Here is a 24,385-nt window from a genome sequence, read left to right on the forward strand (position 1 = left end):
GATGTTTAAAACAAAGGGATTATGATGGCACGGCAAAACCTTACTAAGCATCTTAAGTAAGGATGCTTAATGTTAATTGCTGCTTAGTGCGAATTGACTATAGTCACTAACCATACAATATATAGATGCTTCAAATGTTAAAATAATCGAAACAAGAATTTTTAATGAGAATACCAGGAGTGGTTGTGACCAATTTGTTATGCCCAGAGAGAGTAAGACTGCTGAGAGTGGCAGTCGATAGGCGAGAGCGCTGAACGATCAGTATGAAGCCGTATCTCGCTCAGCGCTCAATATCGTTGCGGCTGATGCTTTTTCTTTATATATGTGTGTTAGTTTTTAACGCCTGATAGCCCAAAAACATATGTGTGTATGCATGTGCAGTGTGTGCCTCGCTCTTACTCATTACTTTGTGCACTTGTCTGCATCTTATTCTCCCTGCTTAGCTTTTCAAAAAAACCCGATATCTACAAACATACATATTTATGTTTGTGTTATGTGGCGTCACGGCGTTTGTCGCGACCCAGAGATTTTTTCTTCGATTATGTGCCTTTTGTGCCTGTGGTAGCAAAAGGCACATATATTCAAATAATCTATTATGAATTTTTTCATCCAGTCTGGCATAATGAGAAGAATCTGATTTGTTTATATTTAATAAAAACTTAAATGACCTTAACGAAATATTTATATTCTATATATATATATTATAAGTTTGTTGTTTGCTTTGGGGAGGCTGTGATATAAGGCTTCCTAACACATTTATCTTCAAATTGGTTTAATAAATTGTTTTAAATTAAAATTTATTTGGTTTTGGGTTTTTAAAAACATATATAAATGCATTAAAAACTGAGTGTTTCCGGCTCCGAAATCAAGTTCCAAAATCGCTGCTAGCTCACCTTTGCTAATTTGACGAAAGTCACATTTTGTTCGTTTAGTTTAGTGAGTAGTTCAAACGGAATTTTGGAGAACGATTTTATACAATATATACATGTATGTACTTGTTGTCTTCGAGAACATTTAGGATGTCCAGATTATTATATATGCCTTTTATAAAACCTAATTGGCGAATCTCTACGTCAATAAAGCTTGGAAATTACATAAACTCTCGGTTAGCCCCTTCAGATTGTATATTATCCCGCGACATTAGCTTTTTTAACAAATGTAAGTACATAGTTAACATACATACATACATAAGTATGCATATTATTTATACGTATGAATACATAAAATTGTTAATGCATATGTACCGAAAAATATATACTGTGCTAACTATGTATGTACAGCGGGGAGCAAAAGTGTTTCCATAGTTGACACTTTGAACTTTGTGAGTCAATAATATCCAAACGAATGAAGCAAATCAAAACAACTTTTTTTTCCAATAATATGTATTTAATTCTTAACAAATTGGCGTATATAACAAAAACACAAAAAAATCAGCAAAATATTCAAACAAAAAAAACTAAAACAAAACGCATGTGTACAATTTTGCACCCTCCGTTATTCTTACTTTGGTTTGATTTCTTAATTCTCTTATCGGCAATAGACATGCAGTTTCACCTTTATATGTTTTATTTTTGCATTCTACACTTTTATGATCCAGAAAATCACGTGTTTCTTATTATTCGAAGCAGATTTGTTGATTTTAGCAATTAGTCTATAAAGTACCTCGAAAAAATGAAGAAGCTTTCGTCAGATGTCGAAAATAGTATTATTAGCCTAACTGAAAGTGGCTGTTCGACTCGTAGTATTGCAGATCAGCTTAATATTTCTCATTCAGCGGTGTCCAAGGTCCAGAAAAGACGCAATGTTGCATCCAAAAACACTATTAAAGGCCGCAAACGCCTCTTAAAGGACTCTGACGCCAGACTAATGATGTCGAAAATGAGAACTGATAAGTTCCTAACACCGAAGAAGGCATCTATGGACATAGGAAAAGACGTGAGTCGGTGGACGGCTAGAAGAGCACTAGCTAAGGTTGGATATGTGGCAAGTGTGAAAAAAAATAAACCAGCTCTATCCGAGAAGAATGTCAAGGCTCGATTGAAATTCGCCCGGGAACACAAGAACTGGACTGTAGATGATTGGAAACGTGTCATCTGGTCGGATGAATCCAAGTTCAACCGTTTTCAGTCGGATGGCAAGCAATACTATTGGCACAGGCCCGGGGACAAGCTTCAAAAACACCAAGTGAAGCAAACCGTTAAGCATGGAGGAGGTATTGTCAAAGTTTGGGGATGCTTTACTTGGTGGCACATTGGACCATTACATAAAATTGATGGTATAATGCTTAAAGAAGACTATCTCAATATTTTGCAAACCTATCTACCCAATTTTCTGGACAAGTGTGCATACCCTGTAAAGAAAATCATTTTTCAACAAGATGGGAACCCGAAGCACACTGCCAAAATTGTCCGCGAATGGTTACAAAAGCAAGATTTTATGCTAATGGAGTGGTCAGCTCAAAGTCCCCGAACTGGAGTGGAAACGAGTTCGAAAGGAAACCATAGAGAAGTTGGTCGATAGTATGCCAAACCGAATAAAAAGTGCAATAGCTAATAAGGGTCTGTGGACAAAATATTAATTTTGAATCATATTCAATTTTTTTTATTTTCTGGATCATAAAAGTGTAGAATGCAAAAATAAAAGATATAAAGGTGAAACTGCATGTCTATTGCCGATAAGAGAATTAAGAAATCAAACCAAAGTAAGAAAAACGGAGGGTGCAAAATTGTACACATGCGTTTTGTTTTAGTTTTTTTTGTTTGAATATTTTGCTGATTTATTTATGTTTTTGTTATATACGCCAATTTCTTAAGAATTAAATACATATTATTGGAAAAAAAAGTTTTTTTGATTTGCTTCATTCGTTTGAATATTATTGACTCACAAAGTTCAAAGTGTCAACTATGGAAACACTTTTGCTCCCTACTGTATATGTCGAAATCGTTGGCTGCAGAATCCTTAGTATATTTAGGCACGTCCTTAGGATTTTTAAAACCTTCCAACGCTTATTACGTTTTTCATATACATATTAACTAGCTGTTTAGAAATTCCTCTAATAGTGCAGTGAAAAGTGAACATACATGTATAGAATTTTGTGTTTTCATGCTCAAATAAAAAAACAAAAATTAATTTTCAGGCACAGCAAGAAAAGATAAGCGAAGTTATGTTTATAGTGCTTAATTACATACTATGCAAGATAGTTGCATAATATAGTCATTCTATTTCGCCGCCGATTCCATTTGTATTGTACACAACAAAATGGCTGCCTACATGACGATTCCTTGAAAATTGACAAACTTGGTACAAAACGGCACCAAAAGCTCTTACGGTTTGGGCTGTACATTGATCACCAATCAGTCAGGACAAACATATATTCTGTGCTGTGTGCAATAAAGCATATGCTTGGTGAGCATCAATAGTCGAGTTGATCTAGCCATACCCGTCTGTCCGTAGGTATAAACGCGTCGACCACGGAATCTATAAAGGAAATACGCATTGCCCCATTTTCAAGCAATCGTTAAAAAACGAGATCGAAATCCTGTTTTTTGAGCAGATTTGGTAAATAATAAGAGCTAGAGTCACCAAGTTTGACATGTAGCTTCTAGAATAATATATATATGTATATCGTATCTCTCATTTTATAGCTATCACCACCTCCCCGCTACTACCTCATAGCTATAAATTAAGTAAATAAACCAATTTCTGCTGCCCACCAATATAAGCCACAATTTAAAGGCAATTGTCATTTTGAGAATACACAAATATTTTATAGTACAATAAGACTTACTGCTGAAAATTTCATCAAGATCGGTTATGAAACACAAACGAAAATGTGTTTTGGTTGCTCACGTGTTTGCGGCAGCTAGAGCAATACATGTACAGACGCACATTTATGTCCGGCGGCGGCAAGTATTGCGGTTAGTTGCGAGTTCGAACCCTGCCAAAGGAACATTTTTTTAAATTTATCTATATTACGAATAAAGCAAACGAGCGCGTAGCGCGAGCTGCATTTGGTGTTGGAATAAGAGGGTATCAGGGTATCCCCTAGTCTGGAGCGCCCGACTAGAACCTCTTACTGGTTTTTATTTTTATTAATACAAAGGCAAAGGACCGTGTAGCGCAAGCTGCGTTCGGCGTACTCTTGTTTTCACTATGTTGCTGAAACCACGCAACTCATGTTCCTGCTTACAATTTTAGCGTACAGTTGTAATATCGCACTTGTATAACTTGGAGCAAAAATATTAATGACAATTGAAAGGCATTTTTTGCTAGATATGTACAATAAATTTTTATTAATATCAGTCCAGTGGTTTAGGTATGACGAGGTTTTATAGACATCTGCGGTAAAGAAAACAATTCCACTTGTGCGTATATATTGTGATCACAGTAAGATGGGAGAATATATAGGTTCTTAAGCCTCTCTCTTTTTTATTGCTATATATAGTTTTGTTCTAAAAATTTTAGATATCACCTTTCCACTAAGTATACGCCCGTGGAAAATGGAAATCTACCCAACTTGATCCCCAGTCCAATTTAACATTATGTTTTAAGTACATCGAACAAAGAACCAAGGGCTGGAATCAACAGTTTCTGCCCATGTTAGTCTTGCGGTAAGAATCTTGAAGCTGAAGAACTTTCGTTTATTAAGCCTTTGGCCGCATTTGCCACCCAAGAACGTATAAAATAAAATTCTCACAAAGATCAGATAAAATGATTTTGATGCCGATGAGATGGTAAGCAAAATACTTGCATACAACCCTTATTCGCTAATTAATTACTGTTGTGAGTGGAATTTACCAATTTGCTGACAGACGTTTTCATTAAGTTACTATGTAAAGATTTAAAAATACGTTTGAAGAAAATCGGACAAAACCTAAAACTTCGCCCAAAAAATCTTGTAATCGCATTTCCACGGAGAAAGCGTGGATTCCGCAAAATCTTTAACCCCCATTTCCACCGAGGAATGCATTTTTCGAAAAGTGTGAAACACCCCTCAAATGAATTTGAACAAAAATCTTTGGAAATGAGTTTGAAGCCGATCGAATGGTAAACAGAAATATTTCATAAAAACGCTTTTCGCGATTTTTCCACACATGCGGGAGGAACTTCCCAAAACGACATATCCCAGCTCCCTAAATTGGGATGTACGTTGATCACCAATCAGTCAGTCAGGACAAACAGTTTGATATACATATAGAGATCATTGCTTGCATATCAATATTGTTTGATTGCGCTCATTGCTCATCATTAATATATACATTAAATGCATCCCTTTTAATCGGGGTTTTTGTGCAGTATAGGCATTCTTTTGCAACTTGCATTTAAATGTGGTGTATAATATTAATTTTCCCTTACCCATTCCTCTTTGCGATTAGTTGTAATTATATATTTTAAGGAATTTATCTGTTTGTTAAATTTTTAAGCATCATTACAATTTTTATTTAAAATGATTTAAAATTAGACGATAAAGCCTAAAATGAAATTTTTAATTAAATTTATTAACTACTAGTTTTTCTTTTGTTTCAATTATTTTATTCTCCGCCGGTCGAACTAGCTACCGACGTATTTAATTTACCCTATTTGTATTTTTTGGCACCCTATTTTTTTTTTAATAAAATAAAAATAATAATAAATAATGATGCATTTAGTTTAAAGAAATAATATCAATATTTGCATCGACTTTAAAAAACGGATTATCTACAGAGCCAACCTCAGTACACAACATGCATTCATATGTGAACACAAATTTTGGATTGATCAGGCATGATCAGCGCTAGAAAACTAAGAAAATGTATTTCTTCACCAGCGAAAGCCAGATCAGTGAATAACAACACATTCAAATATGCTGTTATGTAAGTATACGCACATACAAACATAATTGCTTGCTCGGCTCTCATAGAGCCGAAGCTCAGAATACATTCTATTTTTAGCTTTTCAATGATACTGATTTCATATTCGTTCTCAAATTTCAAAAAACAAGCTGCATAGTAGCATTTTGTTATATGGAGTTACTCATCTTAGTTTTTATATTGTCTTTAGTATAACCGTAACCTGTTCTGAAATTATGGAAGTCTTAAATAGGGCTTACGCTAACTCTCTACCTGATATATAGACGTCGTGAAATATAATAACAATCCTTTTCATTTAGTTTTAAATTTGGTAGAATGAGTTTTATGCAAAATAATTTTTGTATATTGAATTTCCAAAACATTTTGCGTGGGGTGGTTGAGGAAAAAGTAAGCTGTTTATTTAATTTTTTTTTTTTTTCGTTTGCCAATATTACACGTTAGAAGATCTTAATTTACGATTCTATAGTATCGAATCATAACGAATGGCAATTGCGGCGGTTATATGAGTTTATTTTTGGTTTGAATGATCCTGCAAATTTGTTAGTTTTGCAAAAGCGAGTTTAAAAGAACATATATTTGAAGATATGTGAGTGCTATAAATAAAACACGGAATATTAGTCTTTTGTAGCATCATTATACTGGCAGATATATATTTTGTTTAACCATTCAAAACGGGAATGATTCGTGATCTAAATTCTTAGAATCTACGTTGCACGTTCACAGCTATCAGCTTTGCCGCTTAGTAAGCTTGGCCGAACACAATAAAATCATTCTTAAAACTGACATAAAGTGGTCTCATTTTATTTATGCATTTTAAATGTATAGATAAGTTTGGGTGTTGGCTAAAAACTAGTTCAAATAAACGAAATTTTAAAAACATACTTCCCAATCAGTTTTATCAATTGTTATGAATGAACGTATGTATTCAATCAAGGTTCTGTAACTTCGCTCAACGGATTCTAACCTATGTCGATGGTGTGCTGTAGACGTATTGTTGTCTATTTTTACATAAGTCGTTAACTTTGTAATTTTTGTATTCAGAACCCATGTCCGAAATGAACGTCTTCATGGGACCGTACTTTAGATTAAAGGATTCGAATACATCTTTTGCTACGCCTTTTTTTATAGCTTTTATTCGCTATAGGTATGGCAACAAAATGTTTTGATAAGTCACAAATAATCGTGACTGCATATTAGTTTCCATATTCTGACTTTGGTAATGGACCAATAGTGTCGACTAGTCCTTTGTCGAAAACACTTATTGGTATGTCTGTAATAGTTAATGGAGTTTTAATGTGTTTTAGCTCTTTGACATTTCTTACATTTACATACGTACTCTGAAATATTACTTTTCATATTTTTCTTATTTTTTATATTTAATTAGGTGCTCATAGGCAATATTTTTGAAGTCAACTATTTCATTAGTATTTGTGGTGTTTAATAAATGCTCAAATATTCCACTTTTTATAGATGTATTTGTGCAAATGTATGTAACAGGCAGAAGGAAGCATCTCCGACCACATAAAGTACATATATTCTTGATCAATAGCCAAGTCGATCGAGCAATGTCCGTCTGTCCGTATGTATGAACGCAATGATCTGAGAACCTATAATATAATCTTAAGTTTTCTCGTCCGAAATAATTACATTATGGAATTCATAGGTCTAAAATTATATTTTGCGGCAAATGTCAAACAGGGACATACAGTTTGTCAAGTAATTATTTGCAAAATGATAAACATCACAGAAATTAATTTTTAAGCTTATATTTTACCGACTTAAACTTTTTTTTCTAAACTTTTTTTTGCATATAGTTATTATTCTAAGTAATCTTCTTAGATATAAGGCACAAAAATAACAAAATTCAAAACACAAAAGGTAAAAAAACAATCAAAACTAAAAAAAGTCAAATATTGCGCTGTCAATTAATTCTTTGCAAAATGCAAACACAATTCGATTTAGAGCCCAAGCTACCTAACGGTACTTCCAATTCGAAGAAAATTGAATGAGTGAGTCTTTGCTATGATTGTGCGAATTCCTTCTAAACGATTCTGCGTTTTGAACAGTTCAAATATCACCTAATTTAGAGCTTTTTGCAATGCCTGGTCAACGAGTTAATGAAAACCTAATTCAATTAGTTTATTTCCACTACCACAAGGGAAAACAGCTAAGGAATTGGCAGAAATGTTCTCAATTAAGTCCAGAGGCAGACCAGCAAAGCTCGCTAGACGCGATCATTCAAAAATTTTAAAACAGATCAACAATAATCCTCAAACTAGCGTCAGACAGTTGTTATCTGACCTAAAAAATGACTGCAAGAAGACAGTGAGCCCCTAGACAGTTCGTAAAGTTTTAAAAATGCATAAATACTCCTCGCAAATAGCTAGAAAGAAGCCATTACTATCTGCAGTAAATATTCAGAGGCCTCTTAATTTTTCTATTGCCAATGTCAACAAGCCCGCGGAGTACTGGGATGACGTAATTTTTTGTGACGAGACAAAAATAATGTTATATTATCATGACGGACCCAGTAAAGTTTGGAGAAAGCCCAATACAGCTCTAGAAAAGAAAAATATAATACCAACAGTAAAGTTTGGCAAACTCTCTGTAATGGTGTGGGGCTGCGTATCGTCGAAAGGTGTTGGTGAGCTGCGCATTTTCAATGATGTTATGACGAAGGAGTTTTACTTGGACATTCTAAAGAATGAATTGTCAAGGAGCGCAATAATGTTTGGTTTTGTAGATCCCCAAAACCCCAACAAACAGCTTTATCAGAAGAACGACCCCAAACACAAATCGTTTCTGTGCAGGACTTGGATGCTGTACAATTGCAGCAAAGTCATTGAGACCCCTGCCCAGAGTCCTGACTTAAGCCCAATTGAAAATTTGTGGGCTTTCTTAAAGAAGCGCGTGGGGAAACGGAGCCCAACAAACAAAAACGATCTCATTAAGGCCATTCAAGAAGAATGGATAAAAATACCCCAAATATATGACCTGCATAACCTTATTTAGTCTATGTCTCGTCGTCTGCGGGCTGTAATGGATGCTAATGGCCAATATACCAAATATTAGAACCACCATAGCTATAGTTTCCTAGATTTAGTTATATATACAGTAATAGTTTTAATTTTGCAAAGAATTAATTGACAGCGCAATATTTGCCTTTTTTTAGTATTGCTTGCTTTTTTACCTTTTGTGTTTTGAATTTTGTTATTTTTGTGCCTTATATCTAAGAAGAATACTTAGAATAATAACGATATGCAAAAAAAAGTTTAGAAAAAATAATTTAAGTCGGTAAAATATGAGCTTAAAAATTAATTTGTGTGATGTTTTTCATTTTGCAAACAATTACTTGACAAACTGTATGTGACGTTGGGGTTCAGGCTCTCGCGAAGTATATGAAACGTTTTTGTTTTTCACTAAAACTTGATGGACTCGACTTCTCGATACATATGTTAAATTTAAATGACGTCTGATTTCCATATTAGCTATGCCCTTTTGCAGTCGTAAAATTTCCTGTTTACACCCTTCATTTATAAGTGTCAGTCTGCAGTTAGGTTAGGGTAGATCAGCGTGATGGGTGCTGCTGATCACTCCGCCGCAGAATAAAAAAGCCTACAAAAAACACAATCGCTATACGGCCTATGCCGCCAACTTGTACAAAACAATGTAAACACCGATCAACTTCGTGGATTAAATTTCGCACTTTATTTATTCGACTTTCTCTGCTGCACCGTCACTTCTTATTTCTTTCTAACCTCGCGGCTACGTCGCGTTTCCCCTAAATCTTGTCCATCGTCGCACGCGCACGTATTGTATTTACTTTCGCTGAATTCCAAGTGATCTTTCTGCTCAGCTTCAGCAGCTCATAACCCTTTTTCGCCCTTTTCGCTCTCCGGCGAAAACTCTGTCGCAAGCATTCGCTCTCTTCTACTTAACGTTTTAGGAGTCAGAGTTGCTTATGATTAAATTTACATTATAATTGGCTCCTCTTAATTCCTAATAAATCCACTCCTTTCTATTCTTAATGATAACTTTTCTATTTCATATTTCAGCTTCATTAGTTTGACACTTATTCTATGATTATTTATGATTATTTATAATATTGGTGAGTCACCAAATTTGACATGTAGCATCTAGATTAGTATATATTTCAAGTAGCTTTCGTTTTATAGCTATCGTTTTTTTTTTAATTTTATCTTATTTTTTCCAAAGCAAGCAAGAACCTAGAAGAGGGTTCAGGATATCCCCTAGTCGGGAACTCCCGACTAGAGCTGTTTACTTGTTTGACTCAAATATTGAATAGGAAGAAAAAATGGTTTCTTCCGACCGTTTTTGCAGGTAGCAATGCATTGAAGCGCCCGCACGTACTGAGCTTCGGGTTATAGAAATGTAAAACGAGCGCTCAGTTTTGCTTAATTTTAGAAAACGCTAAAATCTCTTTTGGTCACGCGATATAGGGAAATAGTTTTCTGTCGGCGTTTTATTCACAGATGAGTTTCCTTATATAACGTTTCCACTCATAGTAATCTTGTAATTGCTAGCCTAAATCTCTGTCCAGTACACCCCCTAATTCAATTTAAATATCTGCAATCACAGCATAATCTGTTGGTACTTCGATTTTTCGGAACCAGGAAAATAGAAAATGTATTCTCTCTTCTATTCATTTAGGTCACAGGCTGTATCCGGTCAATGCAAAGAAACACATGACTGCAAGAAAATTATGTGTTTCTAGCCAAAGGCTATTTAATGATAAATTATAGAGAAACAATTGCTAATTGTAACGACAACCTTTGTAAGTTTTCTTGCGCCGACGATGACCTATTCTTATATAAATATTACCATGAGGAATCACCCGATCCTGTTGCTTATTTACACTTTTTACTAGAACATTTTTACCTCTCTATCTAGAACTATGTTTTCTGCTTTTATTTTTCTTTTGGATTAATGTTTTGATATCTTTTCATTTCTAGATATATAATATATTTTTTTATTAAGTTGCGTTTCTTACATATCATTAATTTTAACCCGTCCTTATCTATTGAACCGAACCAAGGTTTCATATATTATTATATTATACTATTATGGTATCGTAGACTATTTCAAATCGCCGCTTTCCATTTAATGTCGAAACTTTAACAACTTACAGTGCCCTTAAAGCCTTTATTTTTTTCCATTGTATATTCTCTAATATTGTAAGCTGTGAACTATTATTTTGTAGTTTGAATTCTCTTTAACCATTTAAGCCATTAACTGCTTTATCATTTGTATTTTCTTGGCTTTGTTGTAGAATTTTTCTTAAATCCTTTTTCTTTTAGACCATTCGCCTGAGTGGTAACTTTTATGAGTTGAACTTTCAAAAATTTTGAAAACTCGCTAGTCATGAAACAAGTACCCCGAATTAACACATCGTTTTTTTTTTTTTTGACTAGTAGTAGGTAGTATATTCATACACTAATTAATAAATACTAGGATATGCCTTTAGAGTGTCCTAGAGCCATGAAACCAAAAAGGTCAAGATGTATCAGCTCCATGATAACAGTAATTTTAAATAAAGTACAACTTCTTCCACTTTGTCAAAGTGTTTAACATGACCCTCGCAATTCGTTTTCATCCATATTCCAGAAATCAGAGGGAGATTGAAAATCCAGCTTGGCTATTGGCGTAATCAAAGAGGTTAAATCGTGCCTCCAAATCCTCGCCCAGATATAATAAGGTGTCTGCCCTATAGCAAGACCCTAGAGTGTTAGGATGAAACACGTTGACTTCAGTATCGAATGTTTTATTTAGGTTTCAAAGAAAGTTTATGGTAGCTAAAGGCTAACATAGACTCAGAGGGAGATCGTACTCATACATATATAGTTGCATTAAAGTATAAGTGCGCGTGCAGCTATGTACTTCTTATACAGAGTGCTCCCAGGCAATCTCCCGTGGGAAGCATGGTCAGCGCTTATGCCGTAAGGCGGCATAAGACGGTGACCGTCCAGTGGCTGATCATATTTCACTGTGTCGTGTCACTAATTGCGCTTATGTTTTGATTATATCCATTGTTGTCAATGGCAATGGTTCGTAACAAAGTGTTACAACGCGCATGTATGAATACACTACAACAGCAAGAGCGTCTCCAGAATGAATGATGGACGTTTCAGTCGCCATTAACAGGGAAATAGCAACTTAAAGAGCCTAGAGTATTCTCCAAAAGTCCCGCAGGGAAGTAGATACCAGCAAAGGCGACACTACCAATTCTAGTGGCGATGGATTCAGCAACTGCCCATAAATGAGGATAAGTCACGGTGACAGAAAGTGGGAAAAGTTGCCGCAGGAAAGGAAGAGCGGCTGTTGAAGTGATTTTCCGGCAATTGAAGCATGTTAATATCGCGGTCACTGCAGCATCTCGAAGGTGGATATCATTGTGGATTTCGTCTGTTCAAAACGCGATGGCAACTTATCAGTCGAAGCCGCTTGCTTTGATGCGCTGGCTTCCTTATGTCGCTGCAGCTCGCCGGAGGCGAAGGCAAACATCTAAAAGCAGAATTCTTCTTAAGGGCTTCAAGGTTAGGGTGGCGGCTCGAGCTTATCTTTTTCGGCGGTAGTACCGGCAAATTAGAGGCCATCCAGGGAACTTGAATTGCCTGCAAAGTATTAAGAGCAAGAGCATAAGGGAAAACTGACTTCCTTTGTAGTTAACGGCTTTCAGTAGAGTTAACTTCATTGAGTCTCGGAACAGCCTATAGATAGGCATGACAGCGTCGGTAAGCCGCACTGTGATTGGAACCACAGTTGATGCACACGTACTGTTCCTCAGGTGTTGCTTGACACTTTTATCCCTATCATATGTCTCGTGATCACCTGCATATTTGGCACTTAAAAGTGGCAAGCTAAATTTCACGGAGTGACCAACCTCTTGACAGCGGGAACATATCGAGGTACCAGATCGAGGAGGGGGCCACAAATACGACCTGATAGGCCAACGCTTTAATGTCACAGATTTCTATTGGTTGCAGCCTGTTGCTAAATATTGTGAGTTCGGGAGTTCGGGGTGGATATAGTTGATAGCAGTTACGTCCGGGGGCCCACAAACTTCACCGTCAACGTCAAGTAATGCCAATAGTAGGGGATTCTTATTGGAAACCTCTTTACCTGCCCGATGCAGAGACTTGAAGTGTTCCAGGACAGGGCCAAGAAGTGCTTCGGTGTCCTCGATGCCATCTTGTTCAGAAGGATGAAAACAGGTCCATCCAAATTTTGACTAAACAGCTTCGGCCTTAACATGTTGCCTTGGGCTGGCATGCTAGTTCCCAATGCACTGTGGCAGACGTGTATTGGGGACTAGCATCAACATCTATACCGGCATCACCTGGCAGCAAAGGGGAAGCAGCAGCAGGAACACGTACCGTGAGCTTATTGCATACAGTGGAAACGTCGGCCAGTAAACATTGAACGCCAGAGTTGTGTCCATTTTGGAGGCAAGGATCGTAACATTCTTGGAAGCTTTGCCAATATTGCCAGGCAGTCGACAAATCTCTAGGCGCTTGACGTACGACAAGCCTGAAGGAGTAAAGCCACAAGAAACATTGTTCTTCACTCTGCTCTCTTCATTTGATGCCATCTACCTAAATATTAAACTTTCCTTTGTGAAAACTCACATTTGTCTAATCTAAGTTTCATTTCATTTCAATCCTTGTCAACCTATTAAGGACTTGTTAAATTAAATGTTTGACTTCTTGGGTTGCAATTGTAATATCGTCGAGTAGACTATGACCTGCTGATCTGTAATCTTATCATTGACTTATCAGGCATGATTGACAACTCAAATTTTTTTTCATAACTTGAAAATAAAGTATTTTTTATATGCAGTTGAACCTTAATTTTCCCTGATGTTCGTGCACATTAAAATTCAAAATGTTATATTTATTCATTTTTAAAGAGAAGATGAATTAGATTCTATAAACATGATTATTTCATAACATTTATTTAAAAAATTCGTTTAGTATTAGTAGAGTGCCTGGTTTCTTTTATACCTCTGTTAACAGAGATTTAACAATATTAAAAGAGGCAAGCATCCTTGATATTCCCGTTTAATAGGATTCGGAAAATTGCTTTTATCACGCCGTTGCCAATTTATCATTGTAATTCACCAACATAGTTACGTAGACATGACTTGCGCTCTTCAAGCGTTTGCCGCAACATAACAATTTTTTCTCTAGGTGCAAAATCCTTGCTCATGGCGGACAAAACATTAATCAATATAACTTGCATTTATGTAACCAATTGCATAATTTGTTTTGGCATAAATTATATGCTGTTGCATTCACATGAGCGATGCGTTAACATGCGTTAAATTTCCTATCCATGAATATCTTTAGAAGCAACCCAGATGTGAGTTTGATGCGGAAAAGTCTAAGCAGAAACTTCATCGATGTGAATCTGTAGAGGAGCAATAAGAAACACAGGACAATTGCGTTGGCCTTGGTTCTCTTTTTAATTTTACTAAATAGATGATGAATCGCATTCACAGTCTACTTGCCTTTGTGGTCTGTATTATTTAGATTGAACCAATGGCTTGTTTGTCTTTTTGTTTTTTTAGGATAAAGACCACGTTTACTCTCCACCAAGAATGTGGAATGCAGCCCAAAACAATATATATGCTGCCGCCAAAAGAAAAAGTTAGGGGAAAGTATTAATTGCTTCCATTGAGAGGGATGGCAGTGCGAGGCGCACCGGTCATATTACCACTTACTTACACCGCAACCGAAAAACAAAATATGTATAGATATAAATATGCCCATCATATGAGAGGTGCATATACTTATAGAAATAATACTAGAATACCATGCTCCATATATATGTGACATATCCTATAAGCATTGGAGTATATATACACATAACAAGTAAGAGGTTCTAGCCGGGAGCTCCATTATTCCAACACCAAATGCAGCTCGCGCTACGCGCTCGTTTAATTTAGGAGTAATAAAGATAATTTAAAAAAAAGTTCCATTGGCTGGGTTCGAACTTGCAACTGACCGCATTACTTGCCGCCGCCTCTACTCAACATCTACACCAGCCAAACAATAAAAAAATAGTTTCCTCGGTAGGGTTCGAGCTCGAAACAGACCGCACTACTTGTCGCCACCTCTACCCAACAGCCACACCAACTATTGAGTCTTAACGAGAAAAATAGTAGCACAGAAAACAAAACAATCGCAATTGTAATGCTGTTGATAGAATTAAAAGCGGACGCACATGAATGTGCGTGTGTACATGTATTGCTCTGGCTGCCGCAAACACGTGAGCAGCCGAAACACCTTTTCGTTTGTGTTCAGCATTATTTCTTATTGTACTATAAAATATTAGTGTATTCTCAAAATGACAATTGCATTTTAATTGTGGTTGATATTGGTGGGCAGCATCATTTGTTTTATTAACTTGATTTATAGCTATGTAGTGGTGGGGAGGTGCTGATTGATATAAAATGAGAGATACGATATATATATATACCAGAAGCTACATGTCAATTTTGGAGACTCTAGCTGTTATTATTTACCAAAATTGCTCAAAAAACAGGATTTCAATATCGCTTTTTATCGATTACTTGGAAACGGGGCAAGTTATCGAATATCGGAAATATGGATCTACGCGTGCACTAGGAGGACCTACAGCTAAAATTTCATGTCTGTAGCTCTTATAGGTTCTGAGATCCTTGCTTTCACACATACGGACAGACGGACGGACGAACAGACAGACGGACATGGCTAAATCGACTCGGCTGTTGATGCTGATCAAAAATGTATATACTTTATAAGGTCGGAGATGCTTCCTTCTGCCTCTTACATACATTTGCACAAACACATTATACCCTTTTCCCCATTTTTAATGAGTTCAGAGTATAAAAAGTATAGGTAAAGAAATCATATTAGTATGGTAAAATATTCTGTGTTTTAGGATATTTGCACCAAACTCAGTCTGTAGAAGCTTAAAAATTCGCCTCAAATACTTGCAGAACCGTGTGCCATATGTCTACAAGGATATTCAATCTTGATAGCTTCGTCAATAACTGGACACTGTCTAGGGAGCCACAACCTGCCAGAGTCATAGTATTTGATATGACTATACGAACAAGGAGTATTAAGTTAATTTTTGTGCGTAGATTTTCTTTATTATATATTTTAAGATTTCAAGTTTTAACAAATGATATAATTTTCAAAGAATATATTTACTTTATGGGGTCAAGTGTGACCCTATTCTTAGAGGGCAACCTCGCTAAGAGCAGTGTTATTTGCTATTATTTATTTTATAATACTTATTTTAATTTTTAGTACCTGCCGACGACATATGGCGCGGAGTAACAGCAGTAAGCAATGCTGGTAAGAAAAGAGGCCGCGGAAAGGGCACAGGAAGAAAAGTTGCAAAGGATCTCAATAAAGGGCAAACAATTGGACACGGAAAAAAAAGTTGCATTTGGCCAGGCCTAAATGCACCAATTCTACGTGGAAATGAACTTATTTATCAACAGAAACATTCTGAAAACATAGATAGAGAAAAAAATATAATTCATTTGCGTGACTCAATGGGTAATTTTAAGCTATCGAAATTAAATCCAATAGATCGCGGTTGGTCTGGAACGAAAATGCCAGGAAGAAGTATTGGTCCTCCAGATTCTGTGGGAGAAGAAACATTTAAATTATTTGATACGCGTGTATTGGAGAATAAGATTGTATTTATAATGAAAGGCAATATGGGAAGGAAGAGACGATACTCTGTTCTATCTGTCACTGGGAACAAAAATGGTTTGGCTGGATTTGCTTTAGCTAAAGCGCCTGAAGTTCGAACCGCTCTCCGAAAAGCGAAAAATCGTGCAGGACAGAAACTTATTAGTATTAATCTTTATGAAAATAGAACTATTAATCACGATTTTTATACTGCGTTTGGAAAAACAAAAATTTTTGTTTTTAAAAAACCCGAGGGGTACGGCTTAGTATGTCATAGGGCTATACAAACAATTTGTAAGGTTTTAGGAATACAGGATTTACATGCAAAAATTGAAGGTTCAACAAACCTTCAACACATAGTAAAAGCATTTTTCATCGGGCTTATGCGTCAAAAAACCTATTATGATATAGCTAAAGAAACAAATTTGCATATTGTTGAACGTCAAGTGGCAAAAAACGGATTCACGCAAATTAAAGCTAGTCCTTTCTTAAATATACAAACTTCGGAAAAGGATCGAATAATAGACTTTATGCAGTTTACTTTGGGAAATAAAATTGTGTTGCGAAAAAAAAAAATACCGCCTTATTATGTAAATTCTAAAGGTCATAACATATTTGAAAGTAAAACAGAACGGTTTAGAAATCAATCAAATGTACGTTTACACAAATTGGTTAATTCTTATATATAAGACAGTAAAATGTTTAGCAAAATATTGATATTACCATTTTCTTAAAAGCTAAATTTTTATGCAGATACAATTAAAATAAAAACAAATTCAAGTATTTGTGTATAGTCCCTATAAACTTTCAGGTAACCAGCGATGCTCTTACTTTCCTTATGTCAAGCAACAGCTTCCCGTGGAGCATGCATCGTAAAACGCCTGCAAATGACTCGATCGTTGATCGTGGCTACTGCATTCAGGTGACCCGGTTGGGAACAACATTGTGCGACTGTTCCAGAAACCAGCTGTTGGGCGTAAGTGGATGTAGAGAACTTCTTGCAGAAGCTCGTACCCACGGCTGTGTCTCATTCATGGCGAAGGTGCCCGCGCCACATTCGGCGACCATTGTATCTTTGTTAAAGACCAAAATGTGTCTACGACGCTGTAAGGGGAAGCCTTTATCTTTCTGGAAACTGTTTTGGCTTTAGGGTATTTAACCCAAAAGTTTAAAATGTCGTTATTTTGCAATGACTCAATATTAGCTACTTCAAAGATATATGCTAACGTTGATGACATTGTTCCTTGGTCACTTCTTCTACGTTGGCATCGTCCTGAGTAGCAGGGCTGATTATATTTATTTTTGATAATGTGATTGAAAAGATAATTCCATTTATTAAAGTTGTTTCATTCAAATGGTCTTATCTTTATTATTTGACCTTTTGCTGAAATGGTAAAAAGTTTTTTGATTCAACTTTCTGAAATAAATTACCATTCCGTTTTGAGCAGTTATATGGGGACCTGGACTGCCTTCACTTAATTAAGAATATGCCGGTTCTCCGTCTGTTCGGATTGTGGCAATAGTGTTAAGGTGTTGCCCTGACGGCAAATGGAAGATCGCCGTCACCTATTTTGATGAAATTGACATTTTAGCACTTTGAGAATAGTAAAGGTTCTGACCCGCGCTTGTGCTCGATTACATTGTTAATGTAGTCGATTTGTGCTTTCACTTGTTTTAGTATAATAGATCGAGGCCAAGGATGCCATCGAAATTGCTTAACTGTTGAAGAATAAAAAATAAGGATTTATTAGTGAATAGGTGGATAAGGCATTTCTGATCTATATTTGTGTGGCAATGGATTGATTTGACCTAGAATGGGACGTCCACTGGCATGAAGTGTGCCAGACCCGGCAATGGCTAAATACAATTTCTAGAAGCTTATGAGAACTCCAATTGTTTGCTTTGCTACTATACGTGAAATGTACAGAAGCGGGGACCTTCCCCTAAAAAATTACAGCTTTCGGAGACGGCTTGATTGTGTTAAGGTCGCTGAGAAGCAACCTTATAATAATGAGATTTAAGATGCAGCTGACCTCTGTAGCTGATACGGATAAGGCTGATTTTTATTATGCCTAGAGGAGTAGGTAGATTGAAAAAATTTTATTCGCGCTCTCATCTGCAAACTTAACCGAAGAAGGCAAAATAGATGTCTTACGTTATGAATTGAAAAAGTTAAAAAATTGCTTAGGATTATGTGAAAATTGGAGGCGACAACGGCGAAGGTAATCCTTCTAGCAAATGGAATTTTGAGAAGAAAAATTTGATCAGGCAACTGCATAAAGGGAGAAATCAGAGTGATTTCCCGATTTCTGAAACTTTTTATAACACCTCGAATTTCACATTTTTCAATCTCATTAATTCACTTAAGAACCAGTTGGCCTATCAGACCTCGCTGGATGATCAAGAGGAAGGCAGATATCAAAGAGCGAGTACAAGGTATATCATAAAATAGTTTAATGGCTACACCAATATCTGCACAATTGTACAGTTCGGAACCAGCCGACTTGCAGAATAATACCATTTACTTTATGAAAATCAGCCGTTCGGACACGTTCAGCTAATTTTGATTCCTTGATAGGCATTCGGGTTGGTAGTTCGATGACCATATCCAGAGTTGGATGAAAAGGGTCTTCAGGAAGTGTAAGCGGGTCAATCCTGTGCGCAACACTGTGGAACGAATCCAACGCGCAAATCAGATCAAGAGATCTATTTCTTGAATTGCGCACCCGGTTAACCCGCCGTAATGATATTTCATGTAGACCATCAATAAACTCGTTTGACGAAGAGGGCAACAGAAACTTTGAATCTAATGGCGATGACCCATCGACATCTGGGTGATTTAAGTCGCCAAGAAAGAAGGAGATAGATTTAACAGCGTTAAGATGGCTTTGATAAATGGACAAGTTAGATAGAGGGGGTATATATGAACATGAGATAAAAATACTGAAAATTCCAAATACAACTCTTACAGCAACCAACTCAATCTCTGAGATGGGAAGCTCAATGCGTTCCGACGAAAAAGCAGATTCAACATCTATGAGTGCTCCTTCTCCGATACGGGAAGCTCGATCACATCTGTAAGCGGTGTATTTGGAGGTAAAAATTGAAGAATCTGAGATGTGCGGCTTAAGCCAGGTCTCAGTAAAAGCGATAATTTGAAACTTAAAATAAAAAGAGAATCTAAGTTCAGGTTAACAAGTTTAGATGTAAGACCTCTAACATACTGATAGGCAAGCTGGAGAGAAGAATTTAGGTTTTTGACACAGCAACTAAAGTTGATGCGCCACTAGAAGCAGATGGTAATAAAATCGGAGTCCGATTTTTCTTTTTGGCCTTATATTCTTTGACTATTATGTGTTCCGGCTAAAACTCTGTACAACAAATGTTAGTAAATATTTCTGGTGGAACATTTATTTTAAATGATGAAATATCCTTTCATAGGCAAACTTAAAATTTTCAACCGTTACAATGGGGCTTGAATTTTTGCCTGAATTAAAGCTTTTACATGAACTAATGAGAACTGAGGGGCAAGCCTAGAAACAAAAATATGCCTCTTCGCTGAAAAACCCACTAGAGCCTTAAGCGCCACAGGTAAGACAGTGGGAACACTTTCAGCTGTGGTATCTAGAACAGCCGGAAGTCCGGACGACGCGCCTTCTAGCTGCTGCTGAAAATTTAATTGTTGCTGTCGCTCTTTCGGAACTTCTACGACAGAGGACGACACGGATAATTCAACTGGATTTTCCCGTGCCGATGTCACACATTTCGGGACAGAACCAATGTCCACAGCAGATCTTAGAGCTACCGAGGACGACATGGATAATTCAACTGGATTTTCCCGTGCCGATGTCACACATTTCGGGACAGAACCAATGTCCGAAGCAGACCTTAGAGCTACCGGAGTAACAAAAGAGATGAGCTCATCAAGCGTTTGCTGCAACATAATTATTCTTTCCCTAGGCGCAAAATCCCTGCTCATGGCGGACAAAACATTAATCAATATAATTTATATTCATTGTAACCAATCTTTTTTTGAGTTTGCCCAGCACCAAACTGCGTAATTGTTTTTAGCTCAAATTATATGTCGTTGCCAACGCAAAACATTGAAGAAACTCTTTCAAATCATTAGAGAGTTTTCTTAGGCATTGTCATTTTTTGTATACCAGTATTATTTAAATCCTGAAATGTTTTTTCTTTGAGTGCGGCAATGCCATTTCTTTCCAAACAAGTTAGACTTATTTCCCTGTGAAGTTTCGTTTACAAAAGTTAACTGCTGACCCCATCCGCGGAATCAAAGACCACACAACGGCAGCATTTAAGACACCGTTGCATATGAGCTGACAAACCATAAACAGCAGTCAACATTGCGGAGGTCATCGACAGCCAGCGCAGCTATGGTAACCTAATGCCTTGCCCTGCCGGCAACTCTCAGCTAGGGTTTACGTTTTTGTAGTTACGTAATCCATCCAGCTGACTGAAATTTGTTATTGGCGTTCCTTGTACGCACAATGGTCAAATGTGTTGTTTGAAGTATGTCGTCCTTCCTACAACGCGTTCATTTTGCGTGAGTGAAAAGCCGTATATTGGGGAGATGGTACATCACTGTGGGGTGGTCCGCGAGATAGGCAGCAAGAAATCGTATGGTCTACTATAGTAGTTAGAGGATGTTTTATTTAAATAAGGCTTAATATCCTGCCCGATCTAGAAAGCCAATATCTGAAACAGTCTACAAATAACCGTTTTCGGGCTATTTTGGAAAGTGGAAAGCGCTCGTAGAGCTGCGGTGAAGTCCCAAGGCCTATCTTTCGATGCAAGCTTAAGTACCCATTGAAATTGAGATTTGGGTGTTGGGTAATAAACTACATAAATATGTAGTGATATACTCTGCTCTATTGCAAATTTCCTAACCATGAATATCTTTAGAGACAACCATGATCATGTGCCCCTGTCAGCAACCCATATGTGAGTTTGATGCGGAAAAGTCTGTAAACAGCAACTTCATCGATGTGAATGTGTTATTATCGATAGTAAAATTTATGAAAACTAACCACGCGAGGGCACAAGGACCTCTCCGTCGGTTGGGCACGGTTAAGGAGCCTGGGAAGTGTAACTGAAACAATAGCGCTTGCGTTTTCTTGCGGTCCTTTGTGTATGATATGATAACCCTTTGGCCAATACATTTGCAATATAGCGGCTTCTGGAAGACCATGTACATTTCCGCAGTAGTTGAGTCACTTTTTTCACTTATGCTGTTTATGTTATAATGATGTGCTTCGTTAGGGAAAAGTATTGAATGCTTCCATTGAAGGATGGTCGCGCTGGGCGCACCAGTCTAATAACAACTTACATCAAGGGCAACCGAACAAACAAACATGTAAAGATATAAATATGCCTATCGCTACAGAGGTTAGATACCTTAGATGTCAGAGTATAATGTCTTAAGTTTTACATATATAATATAAATCTTATAAGCTTCACAATTCGCTTCAAATATCTGCACACCTGTGTGCATATGTCTACAAGGATATTAAATGTTGATAGCTTAGTCAATAGCTTGACACTGTCTAGAAAGCTAATACGTTGCCAGACTCATAGTATTTGGTATGACTATAATTTATTTTACGAACGAGGAGTATTATGTTTATTGTTTTGAACTGTGTGTAGATTTTTTTGATTCAACTTTCTGAAATAAATTACCAGTCCGTTTTGGGTTGTTATATGGGGACCTGGACTGCCTTCACTAGAATTTGCGCTGGCGAAATCGGAAACGCCCATTGGATATAAGCTAAATTTAGAATATGCCGGTTCTCCGTCTGTTCGGATTGTGGCAATAGTGTTAAGGTGTTGCCCTGACGGCAAATGGAAGATCGCCGTCACCTATTTTGATGAAATTGACATTTTAGCACTTTGAGAATAGTAAAGGTTCTGACCCGCGCTTGTGCTCGATTACATTGTTAATGTAGTCGATTTGTGCTTTCACTTGTTTTAGTATAATAGATCGAGGCCAATGATGCCATCGAAATTGCTTAACTGTTGAAGAATAAAAAATAAGGATTTATTAGTGAATAGGTGGATAAGGCATTTCTGATCTATATTTGTGTGGCAATGGATTGATTTGACCTGGAATGGGACGTCCACTGGCATGAAGTGTGCCAGACCCGGCAATGGCTAAATACAATTTCTAGAAGCTTATGAGAACTCCAATTGTTTGCTTTGCTACTATACGTGAAATGTACAGAAGCAGGGACCTTCCCCTAAAAAATTACAGCTTTCGGAGACGGCTTGATTGTGTTAAGGTCGCTGAGAAGCAACCTTATAATAATGAGATTTAAGATGCAGCTGACCTGATTTTTATTATGCCTAGAGGAGTAGGTAGATTGAAAAAATTTTATTCGCGCTCTCATCTGCAAGCTTAACCGAAGAAGGCAAAATAGATGTCTTACGTTATGAATTGAAAAAGTTAAAAAAATTGCTTAGGATTATGTGAAAATTGGAGGCGACAACGGCGAAGGTAATCCTTCTAGCAGATGGAATTTTGAGAAGAAAAATTTGATCAGGCAACTGCATAAAGGGAGAAATCAGAGTGATTTCCCGATTTCTGAAACTTTTTATAACACCTCGAATTTCACATTTTCAATCTCATTAATTCACTTGAGAACCAGTTGGCCTATCAGACCTCGCTGGATGATCAAGAGGAAGGCAGATATCAAAGAGCGAGTACAAGGTATATCATAAAATAGTTTAATGGCTACACCAATATCTGCACAATTGTACAGTTCGGAACCAGCCGACTTGCAGAATAATACCATTTACTTTATGAAAATCAGCCGTTCGGACACGTTCAGCTAATTTTGATTCCTTGATAGGCATTCGGGTTGGTAGTTCGATGACCATATCCAGAGTCGGATGAAAAGGGTCTTCAGGAAGTGTAAGCGGGTCAATCCTGTGCGCAACACTGTGGAACGATTCCAACGCGCAAATGAGATCAAGAGATCTATTTCTTGAATTGCGCACCCGGTTAACCCGCCGTAATGATATTTCATGTAGACCATCAATAAACTCGTTTGACGAAGAGGGCAACAGAAACTTTGAATCTAATGGCGATGACCCATCGACATCTGGGAGATTTAAGTCGCCAAGAAAGAAGGAGATAGATTTAACAGCGTTAAGATGGCTTTGATAAATGGACAAGTTAGATAGAGGGGGTATATATGAACATTAGATAAAAATACTGAAAATTCCAAATACAACTCTTACAGCAACCAACTCAATCTCTGAGATGGAAAGCTCAATGCGTTCCGACGAAAAAGCAGATTCAACATCTATGAGTGCTCCTTCTCCGATACGGGAAGCTCGATCACATCTGTAAGCGGTGTATTTGGAGGTAAAAATTGAAGAATCTGAGATGTGCGGCTTAAGCCAGGTCTCAGTAAAAGCGATAATTTGAAACTTAAAAGAAAGAGAATCTAAGTTCAGGTTAACAAGTTTAGATGTAAGACCTCTAACATAATGATAGGCAAGCTCGAGAGAAGAATTTAGGTTTTTGACACAGCAACTAAAGTTGATGCGCCACTAGAAACAGATGGTAATAAAATCGGAGTCCGATTTTTCTTTTTGGCCTTATATTCTTTGACTATTAAGTGTTCCGGCTAAAACTCTGTACAACAAATGTTAGTAAATATTTCTGGTGGAACATTTATTTTAAATGATGAAATATCCTTTCATAGGCAAACTTAAAATTTGCAACCGTTACACTGGGGCTTGAATTTTTGCCTGAATTAAAGCTTTTACATCAACTAATGAGAAGTGAGGGGCAAGCCTAGAAAC

General features: G+C 36.9%; 1 protein-coding gene across 1 annotated transcript; it reads left to right on the forward strand.

Annotated features, from left to right (window-relative positions):
• Positions 1 to 993: 993 nt before the first annotated feature.
• On the forward strand, positions 994 to 17,341 carry LOC135437486 (small ribosomal subunit protein uS5m). Its single transcript, XM_064695424.1, has 2 exons — positions 994 to 1,158; positions 16,166 to 17,341. Exons 1-2 carry the CDS (start codon positions 1,020 to 1,022, stop codon positions 17,245 to 17,247), a joined length of 1,221 nt encoding a protein of 406 aa, XP_064551494.1. The 5' UTR covers positions 994 to 1,019; the 3' UTR covers positions 17,248 to 17,341.
• Positions 17,342 to 24,385: the final 7,044 nt, after the last annotated feature.

This window comes from Drosophila montana, unplaced genomic scaffold, assembly GCF_035044405.1.
Source record: "Drosophila montana isolate Dmon_TW-CO22-7 unplaced genomic scaffold, ASM3504440v1 contig_3828_1, whole genome shotgun sequence".
Taxonomy (NCBI): Eukaryota; Metazoa; Arthropoda; class Insecta; order Diptera; family Drosophilidae; genus Drosophila; species Drosophila montana.